This window comes from Vigna umbellata, chromosome 5 (assembly GCF_029865625.1).
Source record: "Vigna umbellata cultivar VRB3 chromosome 5, Vumbellata_1.0, whole genome shotgun sequence".
Taxonomy (NCBI): Eukaryota; Viridiplantae; Streptophyta; class Magnoliopsida; order Fabales; family Fabaceae; genus Vigna; species Vigna umbellata.
Window position 1 is genome coordinate 10,852,123 of NC_142169.1, and position 15,832 is coordinate 10,867,954.

Sequence of the window (15,832 nt, forward strand, 5' to 3'; positions counted from 1 at the left end):
ATCTTGTAACGATACTTGATGAAGTTGTTGTTTATGTTCATTTTATAAGTATGTTACATGCTAATTATAAATGTTAAAATTTTAAAATCTTGGACTTTTATAAACTTTCATTTGTTTTAGGATTTATGAAAAAAAAACATAGCAAATGAAATATTACTGGGAGTTTGAAACCCCAAGAATAATTATTGAAAATTAATTATTGACATTTGAGGGATTTAAAATTCCCGGAAGTAGTTTGAGTTTAAAAAACCTCCAAAAGTAATAGGGGTTTTAAAAATCCTGGGAACTAGATGAAATTTTATGATCTCTCAGGAAGTAACATCGTTTCAAGGGTTGTTAAAAATAATTGATAATCCACTTGTGACTTAATTTATAATAAACTTATCATGATTTATTATTTTTAAGTCATATGTTAATTTTTCTCTTCAATTGAATTTGATGTTAGTCTCTAACAAGACATGTAATAAGAGTATAATTGACATTTAATTTGTTGAATATACTTTTAAATATAGACTTATGAGGTCTATATGGTTTTTAAATGTTTGTATTTGATAAAATTATTTTTTTTATAATTTTTAGTTAAAATATTTCATTTTGTTTATATTTTTCTTAAGTTAAATTTTTGTTTTAATAATTTATCTTGCGTGTATCATTTGTGCATTGGTAGATATGATTGTACTAGAGGATATATAAATAAAGATGTATGAACTACGTATCAAACATATTAAAGATTTAATTTTGACTCTCTCTTTCATATATATATATATATATATAATATATATACTTATCTTATATGTTTAAGTTGTAATTTAAATACTAAATAAATTCTTCGTTGTTATTTTTTATGGAGTGAAATGCTTAGATTATTTTATAAAATATTAATATTTTCGACGAATTTTTACCGACGGATCAATATCTGTCGATATATCTTAATTTCCGACGGAATTATCGACGGTGTTTTTAATCTTTTTTATCGACGGTCAAAATCCTTCGGTAAGGCCGTCGGTAAGTGACATGCACATTACCGACGAATTTACCGAAGGTTTTTGGCCATGGGTAAGTGACATGCACATTACCAACGGCTTTACCAAAGGCTTTTGGCCGTCGGTAAGTGACATGCACATTACTGACGGATTTATCGAAGACTTCGGGCCGTCGGTAAAAAGAGCGGGAATTTTCCCGCCCATTATTTCGCTGGACGACATTATCGACTGATTTACCAAAGGCCTCTGACCGTTGGTAAAAAGGCGGAATTTTTCGAGACCAGCTTCGCATCCAGTGCCAATATATGTGGAAAACACTCACTTCTCCTCTCATTTCTCTTTATCTCAATCTAATACTTCTTCCTATCGTTGCTCTCCACCGTCACTGCTCTCCACTGCCGCTGCCCTTCACCGTCGCTGCCCTTCACCGCCGCTGCCCTCCACCACCGCTGCTCTCCACCACCGCTGCTCTCCACCACTGCTGCTCTCCACCGCCGTTGCTCTCCACCGCCGTTGCTCTCCACCGTCGCTGCACTCCCGCCGCTGCCCTCCACCACCGCTGTCCTCTACCACCGTTCTCTCCACCACCGCTGCCTTCTACCACAGTTCTCTCTACCACATTTTTAGGATTAGGAACATTTCTCTTACAAATCTGAGATTTGTAGAAAAACTCTCTATGATTCCCTTTGATTTTAACTATTGAAAATAAATTGGTTGTTTGATACTTTGGAAATTAGTTTGTTACTCGCGTGATGCCGTTTTGGTGGCGGAGTTCGTGGAAATGAAAAAACAAATTGACACAGCGACGAAGGAAGAGGAAGAAGATGAACCAGGTCGCGACTTTGATAATTACCGACGGACGAAAGATCCATCGATAAAGTTTACCGACAACGTTTTTACCGACGGTATGTTGACCGTCGATAAGCCGTCGGTAAATGCTAATTATCGACAGATTTTATACATTACCGACGACTTATGACCGTCAGTAATCTCAATCATTCTTGTAGTTATAATAATAAGCTATGTGAATATTTTGTGACATTAATTAAATTTCCTCCCAAAATCAAATATTTATTGTAAATAATATTCAAATTACTTTAAGTAGATATCTTTATTATAAAGGTGGTTTAAAATCTGAGTCTTATAAAATCTTTTCAATTTTATCTTTATTATAAAAGGTGGTTTAAAATCTGAGTCTTATAAAATCTTTTCAATTCATAAAATTTAAGATTTAAATCTTATATCAATCCTGATGAATAAAAATATTTATTATCTTTAAAATATCAACAATCAAATAAAATACCAATTAAAATTTAGATCTTGTAATACATTCTATTGCTATTAAAGCCGTGCCATATAATAATAACAATTCCATATGTATTAAAAACTTAAGCAACTAGGGTAGGTTAAGACATAAACGAATGATAACGTGCTTTAAAATCTTCTAAACAGTCAAAATGCACGTCTAGTAAAGTTTCATATATTATAAATTAAAATATGTATTTAGCTAATATACTTTTATAATCTTTACTCTTTTAATTAGATATTTCAATGAAAAATGTTGGTAATATAATTTTTAAAATACTTTCTGCTATTAATTGAAATCTATAATATTTTGTAAATCTCACTAATATTTGGATTTGTTTACCGAAAAATATAAAGTTTATGCAAATCTTTCTATAATTCTTATTTCCTGAATTTTACTTATATTCTAATATATTCTAATGGGTTCCACTAATTCTATTTAATATTTACTGAAAACTATAAAGATTTTTCAAATCTTTCTATTATTCTTATTTCCTGAGTTTTACCAATAACATATTAAAAGTTGTGTATAAGAAGTTAGGATATATTATTAATGTTTCCTTTCTTTTCATCTTCCACCACTTTTATACTTATAAATTTCACTATTATTTTAAATACACTCGTCTCTTCTGTGTTTTATATTTTTATCAAAACACAATGATTTTCTTTTATTTTTTAAATAAATATTTACGTATATTTATAACTTTAATAAATAGCATTTAATAATCTTATATTTTTGATAAATTGATACGCACTTCCTTATTTTATTTAAAAATTCATATTCATTAACATTTGAATACAAGAATTAATCTTTAAAAATTTAAAATCTGCAATAAACAATATTTAAAAAATATTTCTTTTTAAATAAAAAACATTATTTTATTAGAAAACATAAAAGTATGTATAATTTATTAAATTACTTGGTAAGTAAGTGTATATTTAAGATATGAATATCATTTAATATAATTGTAAGCTCTAAACTCCTCGTCTCCTAATTTAAATTATATTTCTCACATTACTCTTATAATATCTAGTAATTTTTAAAAAATAATTTTATACCGTTCTTTACTTTATTAAGTGTACAAGTATATTTGTTTCTTAACCGTATATCCATTTTAGTTTATTATTTTTTGACTGAAGGAAATTATTAACACTTAGAGATAATCTTATACCACAATTTAATCTTTTAATAACAATGAGTTATAATTTATATACTAAAATATATTGATTTATCATAAATTTCAGTTATGCTATAATTTATATAAAATAATACTTATTAGAAAATCTAATTATATAATAAAATATTTATATGCTGCAATATTTGATTAGAAAAGTTTAAACTTTAAGCATGTGTTAGTTGTTTAGAATGTGTTAATGGTAACATGATATAACAACTTTTGGAGTAAATCATACGACTTTCCATATAAAAAACATACAACGTAATGTTTTTTAACCACTGGTAAGAACCAATACAGATAAAAAGAGTTAGAGTAATGTATGTAATTTTAAAAAATCATAGAAAGTCTTAAAGAAATTTATTCTAAATTTTACTGAAAATTTCTTTGGGGAAGAATCTAAAATAAACTATATTAGCAAACTACTTGAATTTATATGACCACTAATTTCATGATTTGATATGTTTAAATTATTTGAATAATAACATTTTAGAAGATTATAGCAACAAAATATACTTGAAAAAGAATCCTCCATCTAAAATCTAAAATACTATACACTTCACTCGATAACTGTTTGTCAAGAAGATAATAACTATTTTTAAAAAAGTAAAAAAAGATAATAAAAGAAAATATTACCAACACATTTAGATGCTCTCCTTATGTACTAACTAAAATGTCAAATAATCTTATCGCAACTAAGAAATCTCATTCCGGATCACACAAACAAACTAAACTAAAAGAAAAACAAAAATTGTTCATCAGTTCATTTATGTTGCAAGGAAAATATATGATATGAATTTTATGATTAAGAATGTAAGGACTAAAAAGTATGACAAAGAAAATATAAATGTGCTAAAAAACTTAATGTTTAAAAGTAATTTTTACATTTTAAAGATTTTAACTATTTTTTTTAAATTATTACGATTGACTCTAGAGAAATTCTATTCATATTAACACGAAGGAGGGATATACATTTAATTGAAAAAATTTCGATAGGTCAAGAATAAAAATACTTTTTTATTATAAATAAAGTTTTTTGAATTAAAAACTATAAAATTTGAAATAAGAATTGGAATAAAACTAGAAACCATGTGTAGTAGTTTGTTTGTATTATCTGGATATATAGTTAAGAAATTGAATATTAATTTTGAATAAATGAAAAGAATTATGATAAAAATAAAAAATCTAGTATTATGTAGGGGTTAGTTTGTTATAAAATAATTTGTAAATTTAAGAAAGTAAATATTAAAGAATTGTTTAGAAAGATGGATATTTGATTTATTATGAATTGAGAAAGGGAATGAAGAAAGGAATTAGAAGGAGAGGAGGGTATCTATGATCTATCTCACCAAAAGCGCGAGCGAGGCGTTTCTGAAATGATCTCCTAAAAAACCTACCCTTTCTTTTGACCACTCTCTTAAGCCTCACTCTTAGGACGAGTATTTTCGTTTTTGTTACCACGCTTTCGCACACTACTCTCTCTCTCTCTCTCTTTCTCTTTCTCTCTCTTCTCTTCCCAAATCGCCCTTTCCTTTCTTCTATCCATCGGTCTCAGGTACACACGCCACTGGGAAGCACCATCCACCGAATAATAACAATACAAAGGGAAAAAGGAAAACAAAAAGAAACCCTAATTGCACACTCTTCAGGTGCCTCACTCTCTCACCCAACTAACCTCACTTTTTCATGTTGTTCCTCGTACGGGCTTTCTCTGCTTGCGTGCGATGATGACGTGGATCTGCTTGTTTCGTTGCAGGGGAAATTGAGGAGGGAAAATTTCTATTTTTTCCTCTCTTTTTGTGTTTTTGTTTTGTTTTTCAAGAAACTTTGATTTTGAGGAATTAAGGGTTGGGATTTATGTCCTTCAATCAATCAAAGTCCGAGAAGAGCGACGCTGTGTACCGAAAATCCGGGCGATCCGCCAGCTTCAATCAGCAGCGAGGCTCCTCCGGCGGTGCGTACGGCAGGGGCGGAGGCGGCGGTGGCGGCGCCGGGCCTTCTCCGTCGCTCTCCTCTAACCGGAGGTGAGTTTGGTAGGGTTTGCAATTTTGAGGTTTTCTTTCTATTTGATTTTATTTTTCTTTCTTTTTGAACTTTTGCGTGTTCTCATAGGTGTTGGGATTGCGATTCTTATTTAACCTTTTTTTTTTTAATTTCGTGTTGGGTTGGGTTGTTTTCAGTGTGAGGTGGTGTGGATTGGAATTGAGTTTGTTGTTCGGTGACCTAGGGTTATATTATTTGCTTGTGTTTTCTCTTTAATCGTTATAAGTGGCGTGCTTTTGTTCTTTATTTTGTTTCTGTTTTGTTATTGTTATTGATTTATTGTTGCCTGTGTTAGTTTTAACAAGAAGTCTAATAACAATGCACAAGGTGGGCAATCTAGGGTAAACCCTGCACTGGTGAATTCGGCTGAGTCTAATAGTACTTATGCAGCCCGGACTGTTCCAAACGGTTCCCACTTACAGCCACAGATTCATGGTAAGTTTGATGTAAATATGTCTTTTTGAGAATTGGTTCTTCGCTTAGTTGGTTTTTGAGTGCGGTGGTATGTTGTTTAGGGGAATTATATGCACATTGCAATTGGCAATGTGAGCGTATTTCATGTATTTATTTGAGTTCTTGATATTGTTTTATGGACGCGATCCGCTTGTAATATTTTGTTATAGGAGTATCTGATGCGCCAGTTACTAATGCAACTGCCAAGCCATTTGAATCGTCAGCTGTGCAAAGGAGCACCAGAGCTGTTCCAAAAGCTCCTACCTCTCAACCTCCCTCCATGAGTTCTGATCCAGCCGCCCCTACAACTCCTGCTAAGGGTATGTTGCCCTTGTAAATTTTTTATGCTGTACATTAAGTACAGAAAATTAAAATAAGATTTAATCTGAATCGTAGTTTAGGGTCATAGTAAAGTTACATGTTATGAAATAACTTTTTATTCGTTACATTAATTTGTTAGAGTGATTTGAATGTTGTTGTATGCCCCAGCAGATGCATCTAAGTCGTTTCCTTTCCAATTTGGATCCATCAGTCCTGGCTTTATGAATGGGATGGCTGTAAGTTTAATATCTACTAATTGCTCACTGTCCTCCTGGAGTAAACTTTTGTTCAGTACATAGCTCCTGTAACTATAGGGGGTTAATCATGTTTTGCTATTACTCGCAGATTCCTGCTCGCACAAGCTCAGCTCCTCCTAATATAGATGAGCAGAAGCGCGATCAGGTTTGCATTTTATTGTCTGTCCCTTCCCCTTCCTTTTTAAATGTACAACAATATAGATATAAATTTGCTGCCGCTGCTGCATAACACTTTAGAAAGAAAGTTGTAATTGATGTCATTGACATCAACTCCTTCTCTGTCATAGAAAGTTCGCTATGACTTCCTTTTTCAAAAATTATAATCTGATAAGTGGGTGCATGCGTCTGTGTTTTAGTACTCAGTCTATTGAAGTAATCTTCATCTCCAGTTTGCATACTAATTCAAGCATTTTGTTTTTGGTGTATAATTTCATGAAATTCAGGCACGGCATGATTCTTTTAGACCTGCTCCCTCCGTGCCAACACCTCCTGTTCCAAAGCAGCAGGTAGTGAAGAAGGATACAGGTGTTAGTGACCAATCTAATACTGGGGAGACTCATACTGGGACTAGGGCAAAAAAGGATACTCAAGTGTCACCGTTACCCCCAGCAAGCCAGATGCAAAAGCCCTCTGTCATTCCTTTAACTGGAATTTCAATGGCAATGCCATACCACCAGTCACAGGCATCTGTACACTTTGGTGGTCCTAATCCACAGATTCAATCTCAAGGTATGTCATCAGCACCTCTTCAGATGCCCTTGCCAATGCCTTTGCCGATTGGAAGTGCCACACAAGTGCAGCAACCGGTTTTTGTTCCAAATCTTCAACCTCATCCTATTCATCCTCAAGGAATCATGCATCAAGGTCAAAGCATGGGTTTCACTCCTCAAATTGGCCCTCAGTTATCCCATCAGTTAGGCAACATGGGTATTGGAATTAGCCCACAATATCAACCGCAGCAAGGAGGAAAATTTGGTGCTCCTCGTAAAGCTACTCCTGTTAAGATAACCCATCCTGAGACACATGAAGAGCTAAGACTTGATAAAAGGGCAGATGCATATTCAGATGGTGGGTCATCTGGTGTGAGACCTCATTCTGGTATGGCTTCTCAATCTCAGCCTGCCCAGCCATTTGCAGCTTCTCATCCTATTAGTTACTATCCATCAAGCTCATATAGTACCAATTCTCTCTTTTATCCAACTGCTAGTTCTCTTCCATTAACAAGTAGCCAGATAACACCTAATTCCCAGCCACCCAGATTTAATTATGCTGTGAGCCATGGTCCGCAGAATGTTAGTTTTGTAAATTCATCATCTCATAGTTCCCTGCCTGTTAATAAAGCTGGCACTCCTATTACTGGAAATGCTGAACCACCTAATCCTGAATTTTCTCGTGATGTGCATAGTGCAATCTTATCTGCTCCGTCAGGAGTAACCTCTGTGTCAATTAAACCAAGTGGTGGATCTGGTGTTGTGGATTCGTTTGCCAATTCCAGTACCCAAAAGAGTGTATCTCCTAGTTCTGCATTAACATCTGGTGATGCTTTCTCTTCTGCACAACTAAAAGGGTCTGAAATAGCTGAAATATCTTCCCAGCAGTCTAAGTTATCCACTGATTCATCAGTCTTGAGCTCATTTCCAAATCTATCTTCTGCAAAGCCTGCATCAGCTTCCTTGTTGCTTTCTACATCTGCTGTCTCTGAAGATTCTGTTTCAGTTATACCTAATAATGAAGGCAGAAAGAAGGAATCTGTTAGTAGGTCAAATTCTTTGAAGGATAATCAGAAGAAAATACAGAAGAAAGGGCAATCACAGCATCAGGTACGTAAGTTAATATTTGTTAAAAACATCTTTTTCCTCGTTTGTTTTGATTTGCTTCAATTGTGAACATTCTTTTACCTTTTTTTTATCACTTTTTCACAGGTTGCTGTGCAATCTGCTCCTGTGCTTAATGTGCCTTCCCAAGCTGTTGATGGTGGTATACCTGATGAAGTTTCTGAAACTACGGGAACTGGAACAAACGATTCTGCAGTAATTACGAGTGAAAATATCTCAACTGCAACGTCAGACTTTTTATCGGCTACTAGTGGCAGCATGCCTTATGCTGTTGAAATGAAAACTAATGATTCTACAGAAGTGTCAACTCGTGCTTCAGCTGAGGGATCTTTCATGGGGGTGGATGATTTTAACAATCTTAAGAGTGCTGAGCTAGATGAACTGTCACAACAGGATAAAGTATTGCAGTCAAATATCATGGAAGTAGTGGGTAAAACAGAAAACTTGTCGCTTGAAGGATGTAAACAAGATGTCAGTGTTGGTGGAACAGAATTAAGACAAACTAAACAGGGTGATGTAAAGCTAAACACTGAGGCTGTAGCCTTGAGGTCTGCGCAGCCAGGGCAGGATGGATCTACAAGTTGTAGTGCAGGAAGTGATGGGACGGCTGATGATACTTCTTTGGATAGGAAAGATGTTTCCTTGATCAGAAATGACAGTGTAATTAGTAATGAAGGTTTTTCTACAAATTCTGGCACATCAGATCAGCAGTCTGCTGATAGCATAGAAACATCTTCAAAACATTTGAAGGATGGTTCAGACAGTACTAGCAGTGGTGCAGTGTCTCTTCCAGCATCAGGTACCAAGGACAAATTGGTTTCGGAGCCTAGTAAGGGGAAACCTACATCAAAAAGTAAGAAGAAAAGAAAAGAAATTCTTCTGAAGGCTGATGCTGCTGGGTCAACATCTGATCTTTATAATGCATACAAGGGACCTGAGGAAAAGAAAGAATCTGTGATAAGTGCAGAGAAAACAGAAAGTGATTCTGCTTCTGGAAATTTAGAGCAGTTGCCTACCGAGGTTGCACAGTCAGATGATGTAGCAGACAAGCAATCTAAGCAGAGTAAAGCTGAACTTGATGATTGGGAGGATGCTGCTGACATGTCTACGCCAAAACTTGAAGTTTTAGATGAAACTGAACATTTTATTGAAGGAATTGCTGTTACTGGCAAAAAGTATTCTAGAGATTTCCTTTTGAAATTTTCAGAGCAATGCACGGACTTTCCTGAAGGGTTTGAAATCACGGCTGACATAGCTGAGGTTTTGATGAATCCTAATTTTAGCTCTCATGTAACTGAACGTGATTCACCTTCTAGTGGAAGAACTATTGATAGGTCAGGCAGCATGTCTCGTCGTGGGAGTGGTATTACTGAGGAAGACAAATGGAGTAAAGGTTCCAATGCATATCATTCTGGTATGCGTTTGGATGGTGTTGGTGGTAATGCAGGATTTCGTACCGGCCAAGGAGGCAATTTTGGTGTTTTAAGGAATCCACGCACACAGACACCTGTGCAATATACTGGAGGAATTCTTTCTGGTCCAATGCAATCCATGGTAAATCAGGGAGGAATGCAAAGAAATAGCCCTGATGGAGAAAGGTGGCAGCGTGCTACAAACTTCCAGCAGAGGGGTTTGATTCCATCTCCTCAAACTCCTTTACAGATGATGCACAAAGCTGAGAAAAAGTATGAGGTGGGTAAAGTGACGGATGAGGAAGAGGCAAAGCAGAGGCAGTTGAAGGGCATATTAAATAAATTAACTCCTCAGAATTTTGAGAAGCTTTTTGATCAGGTCAGAGCAGTTAATATTGACAATGTTGTCACTCTCAATGGTGTCATCTCACAAATCTTTGAGAAGGCCTTGATGGAGCCTACCTTCTGTGAAATGTATGCCAATTTCTGTTTTCATCTGGCTGTTGCATTGCCCGATCTCAGTCAAGACAATGAAAAGATAACTTTTAAGAGACTATTGTTAAACAAGTGCCAAGAAGAATTTGAAAGGGGTGAAAGAGAGCAAGAAGAAGCTAACAAGGCTGATGAAGGTGAGGTCAAGCTGTCTAATGAGGAAAGAGAAGAAAAACGAACCAAGGCAAGGAGACGTATGTTGGGTAATATTAGATTGATTGGAGAACTATATAAGAAGAAAATGTTGACAGAGAGGATAATGCATTCATGCATCAAGAAGCTATTGGGTCAGTATCAGGATCCAGATGAAGAAGATATTGAAGCTTTGTGCAAACTGATGAGTACGATTGGGGAGATGATTGACCATCCCAAAGCAAAAGAACATATGGATGCATATTTTGAAATGATGAGATCACTGTCAAACAACATGAATTTATCTTCTAGGGTGAGGTTCATGCTGAAGGATGTAATTGATTTGAGAAAGAATAAATGGCAGCAAAGAAGAAAAGTTGAAGGTCCAAAGAAGATTGAGGAGGTTCATAGAGATGCTTCTCAAGAGAGGATGGCCCAAGCTGGTAGGTTGGGTCGTGGTCCAGGCAACAATCCACCTAGAAGAATGCCTATGGATTTTGGTCCAAGAGGGTCATCTATGTTATCTCCTAATGCTCAGATGGGTGGACTTCGTGGATTGCCTTCTCAAGCTCGTGGGTATGGTTCCCAGGATGCTCGTATTGATGAACGGCAAACTTATGAGGCTAGGACATTGTCAGTTCCCTTACCACAAAGACCTTTGGGTGATGAATCAATAACCTTGGGACCAATGGGTGGTCTTGCGAGAGGAATGTCCATTAGAGGTCCACCTGCTGTTTCAAGTTCAACCGGTCTTAATGGTTATAATAATTTTTCGGAGCGCACTTCATACAGCTCTAGGGATGATCCTGCATCAAGATACGCTCCAGATAGATTTTCTGGTTCTACTTATGATCAATCTAGTGTTCAAGATCATAATGTGAATTATGCAAACAGGGACATGAGAATTGCAAATAGGTTTGCTGAAAAACCTGTTGTAACTTCGCCACCTGCCAGAACACAAGGGACAGCAGTCTCCCAAAATATTACCCAGGATCGATTACAGGACATGTCCATGTTAGCAATCAGAGAATACTACAGGTACTGTTTTCTCTTTATGGTGTTTTTAATCCATTTTGTTTCAGCTTGCTAGGCCAATTGTGCTTTTTCTTTGAGAAACACAATTTATAATTTAGTATTAGTCATTTAATTATAACTCCCATATAAGCAGTTTTCTTTTTGTTCTCACTTGAAAGCACCTTGTTTCTCTTGTAAGACAGAATATTCCCTTTTGGTGAAGGATTTTTTTTGTTGGTGGATATTGTGTCTTTTATTGTTTTGTTTCAGTAAATGCATTGCTGTCAAAGAATATTAAAAAACTGATTTTAAAATTGCTGACATTGATATTCTATGCACATTTTTAAGCAATGAAATTTATGCCAAGTTCGCTGTGGGTTCTAGCATTAGTAAATGTGAAGAAAATATGTATATGAATTTGATGTATACATCAATTTTTAATAGCTATATAAATGTAAAGTTATAAATGGATGACTTCATGTTTTATTTGTTTCTCATTTTTTTGGCCTGATTATTTTTTCTAATCCTATAATTTGATAGAATAATGCCATTTGAAACATCCCTTCATTACTTTTGTATGCACGTGATGAGTACAAAGTGATGACCAAACAATAGGGTTTAGTTTCACTCCTAAACTATGATATCTTTTTATAGTTTTGAACCCCTGACCTTTACAGTTGTGGTTATTATTTTTTATGGTTGCGGACTTGCAGTATGTTTAATGGATTCAATTTACTGTATTGGGAAATGTTCTGACGACTAGATTAATTTATCATGTTTGGTCTGTAATTATTTTTTCCAAGCGTGGATCTTGACCTCGCTTCATCTTTTTATCTATACGGGGCAAAGTGATGACCATACCATGGGTTTTAATTTTGTTTCTCCCTGCTTTTATTTCTATTCCTCCGGTGATTCAAACTGTTTTTGTTGCTACTGCTACAATCATTTCAAATTGTTATTTTGCTGCAACATCCGGTTAATGTTGAAAATTGTTCAAGATATAGACTCGCCCTTTAAGCTTGTAATCATAGTTTGTTATTAGAACCTTATGATTCACAATTCAAATCCTATGATTTGGTTATTTTTTTCATTTGTATTGTGAGATGTATATCAATGACTTCTATACAGTAAGTTAACATGAATTGGATTTGAGCAATTTATATCCCTGACACAAATCACGCCATTTAGTGATTGTTATTTTTTCTTTGTTAAAAAGATGAAAAAGCTATATAAAGCTTAAATTGTTAAAAGATATTTAAGGAACACTTAGTCTAATTGATTATTCCACATCTTAACTCATGCAATGCACGTACTCTATTTGGCTATTTCTTTGTTTTGTTCCATGTGTCTAAAATAACTCAGATGTAACTAATAATTTGTTTTTACAAGACTTATGGTTTAGTTGCTTTATTTATTTCTTGGACATTTAACACTACATGATATAATATCTATAAGTAAATTCTCACTGTCTTTGAATCTTACAGTCCAATACAAATTATATTTCATGATAAAAAATTAGCTTGAAGATTCACTGTTGAATCCTGACTTAAAAGCCTTTTTTAAGCATTTTCCCAAAGAATCTTATTTCCAAGTTATTGTCTTGTTTGGTATTCTTCTGACTGTTTGATTGTTCAATCTAGTGCGAGGGATGTGAATGAAGTTGTTCTATGTATCAAAGATCTGAACTCTCCAAGCTTTCATGCTTCCATGGTTTCTATCTGGGTCACAGACTCTTTCGAGAGAAAGGACACCGAGAGAGATCTTTTGGCCCAGCTGCTTGTCAAGCTTGTGAAATCTCAGGATGGACCCTTGGGTCAAGCCCAGCTCATCAAAGGGTAAGATTTTTTTTTTATAGTATGATGACAAGTATTTTTAAGACTCTATCCTTTAAATAAAATAAATTGTTACTGATTAACATTTTGTGCTGGCTAGGTTTGAATCTGTTCTTAGTACTTTGGAAGATGCGGTTAATGATGCCCCCAAAGCACCGGAGTTTCTTGGCCGTGTTTTTGCCAAAGCTATAACAGAGCATGTAGTCTCTTTGAACGAGATTGGGCATTTAATACATGAGGGTGGAGAGTTACCGGGGAGCCTATTAGAAGGTGGGCTTGCAGCTGATGTTCTTGGAAGCATCTTGGAGGCAATAAAAATGGATAAGGGTGATGCTGTTTTGAGTGAGATCTGTGCAAGCTCCAACTTGCGGTTGGAGAGCTTCCGGCCGCCGGAACCTCTTACATCAAGGAAGTTAGAAAAATTTATTTAGGGGGATAGAGGAAAATATTTATTTATGTCTAGTGCTAATAGGATGCTCAAATTTTCAGAAATGGTTCTCCATGGAGGTGGGTGGGGAGATTTTATGTTCGGATTTCTGTCTAAATATTATTTCTGCCATATCTTCACTGCAATTATAAAATGCTTCAGTTAAGCGTCTGAAAATTTTAGGCCGAGTTATATCATGAGGTGAGGGGTTTGGTTTATTTTTGTATCATTCAACTGTCCATGAAAATATACTGCCATATTGATCTGCATAACGTCCATGTATATAGGTAGACTCCTAGTTTAGTAAGAATGTGATGTAAATGGGATATGTGATTAAGTATAACGCGACATTCTAAATTGTTTTAAAATATTACTTCACCATTTTTCCCTTTGTAGTTTTGGTAATGGGAGAAGTATGTGATGCTCTCTGTCGACCAAGTTGAAAAACCCAAAACTAGATATTGCATGGGCATTAATGGACGTATGCTTATAGTTTAATTATTCGCATTTTCTGTTTTGAAGATTCTGATTTATGTATAATTTTTATTAATTCAAGATATTAGTGTAAATCTCAACGACTCTTTGAACTTGCTGAAAGATTTTAAATTCAAATTTAATGGTGTGATAAACTATCTGCTGATTATTATATGAATATGTGTACATCTAGATATAAATATCTGCCTTGGAAACTAATGTGATTCTGAGCTCCTGCAATTATCGTTCTAACTATTAATTTTATAATTTAGTAATTTTTAGAAAAACTAAAACTGCACTTTCGTAATGTTTATTGTAATTACACATCTACTCCTCTTATCTATACCAAGAGTCACCAAACTTTTGTGAATTCGTTGTTCTAGTTGCAATTTGCACATGCATTTTCTCTCTTGTTTTTTATTTTTTGTGCTTTTAAGTGGCATAAAATTCCATGACATTTATGACCGTGTTTTGTTATATGTTATTCTGACTCCACATTTTCAAGTTAAGTTCAAATTTAATTTTAAAATTTATGCAATATTATCTTCCATCTCATTGGCACATGAAATACTTAAAGGTGGATAAATGTACATTTTTTTGGTTACTTCACATATGTGTAATTCTTATACCTTGTTAGAATAAATTGTAAAAGTAAATTTTGATGACTTTCCTTAGGAGGCACGTCTTGATCAAGATTTTGCATATCTTCACATAGGCATATCAGACTATAGAAGACTTTTTGCAACCAAGATTGTGTTGGATATCATTTTGATAGAAAAAGCACAAGTTAATTCATGGTTAACAAGAAGCAAAACTCTTGACTTTATCTATAAAAATGGTGGAGTACATGTTAAGCAAAATCTACTACTCGTAACTTTCATAGGTAAAATACCAATTAAAAGAATTACTTTTTGCTTTATAAACAACATTTGTATCCTCATAATACTAGTACAATTAATATATCTAAGAACTCTATCCAACATTCTAATCTTAAGTATACATGTATAGGTTGAAGAAACCTCAGACCACAGAGGGACGAGGACAGCTCAACCTGTACCAAGAGTTTAGAGACATGTATGACACTAATGTAATATAGATTCATATAAGCAAAAAGACAGATCGTAGAAGAACTAAGGATAAGAAAGTACATTAGGAACCCTAAAACTTACCTACGAACCTTAGGTCTAACAAACATGACCTATCCAAATACTATATATAGTCATTGTTCACGAGGTTTGTTGGTAGAATCATTTATTATAACTTTATTATTTATTGCTAGCAACTAACTTGAGCATCGAAGTATCTTTGTAAACTCCCTCATTGAGGTCATCTCACTCTTACCGAAAGAGAACACATTGCCATCAGCAACAAAGGATGTATAAGAACAAGAGTAAAGTAGAGTGGATACGTGAAGGTGCCCGATATACCTAGACCTAATAAGAAGAATAATGTGCTTTTTAGGTACGTCTAGGTCTAGCATGAACGTTTGGCACCTACATGGGGTCGAGTTCCATCTTCAAGCATGGTATCGACGAGGAACATGGCAAACAATGGACGTAACAATGACGCAAACGAAGGACTGAACCTTATGAATTGGCGGAGTTGAGGAAGCAAAGCGTCAAAGACACCGAGACAATAAGAGTGTGGAAGAGGAGATTATGGGATGAAGAAGAAAAG

At 34.7% G+C, this 15,832-nt stretch overlaps 1 protein-coding gene across 2 annotated transcripts; it reads left to right on the forward strand.

Annotated features, from left to right (window-relative positions):
* Positions 1–4,844: 4,844 nt before the first annotated feature.
* On the forward strand, positions 4,845–14,059 carry LOC124827709 (eukaryotic translation initiation factor 4G-like). Of its 2 annotated transcripts, none has more exons than XM_047300826.2 (10): positions 4,845–5,112; positions 5,220–5,487; positions 5,802–5,941; positions 6,130–6,279; positions 6,449–6,516; positions 6,626–6,682; positions 6,981–8,357; positions 8,460–11,446; positions 13,063–13,257; positions 13,355–14,059. In XM_047300826.2, the coding sequence occupies exons 2-10, from the start codon at positions 5,321–5,323 to the stop codon at positions 13,683–13,685; spliced, it is 5,472 nt and encodes a 1,823-aa protein (XP_047156782.2). In that variant the 5' UTR covers positions 4,845–5,112; positions 5,220–5,320; the 3' UTR covers positions 13,686–14,059. The 2 variants fall into 2 exon arrangements, with proteins under 2 accessions (XP_047156782.2, XP_047156783.2); XM_047300827.2 differs by having other exon boundaries at positions 6,452–6,516.
* The last annotated feature ends 1,773 nt before the right edge of the window (positions 14,060–15,832 follow it).

Excerpts from the sequence above, each read along its gene's own strand:
- LOC124827709 (XM_047300826.2), top strand. The coding sequence starts at position 5,321 with ATGTCCTTCAATCAATCAAAGTCCGAGAAGAGCGACGCTGTGTACCGA. Across the intron at positions 5,942-6,129 it reads CTTACAGCCACAGATTCATG|GAGTATCTGATGCGCCAGTT; the intron begins GTAAGTTTGATG and ends ATTTTGTTATAG. Across the intron at positions 6,280-6,448 it reads CCCTACAACTCCTGCTAAGG|CAGATGCATCTAAGTCGTTT; the intron begins GTATGTTGCCCT and ends TGTATGCCCCAG.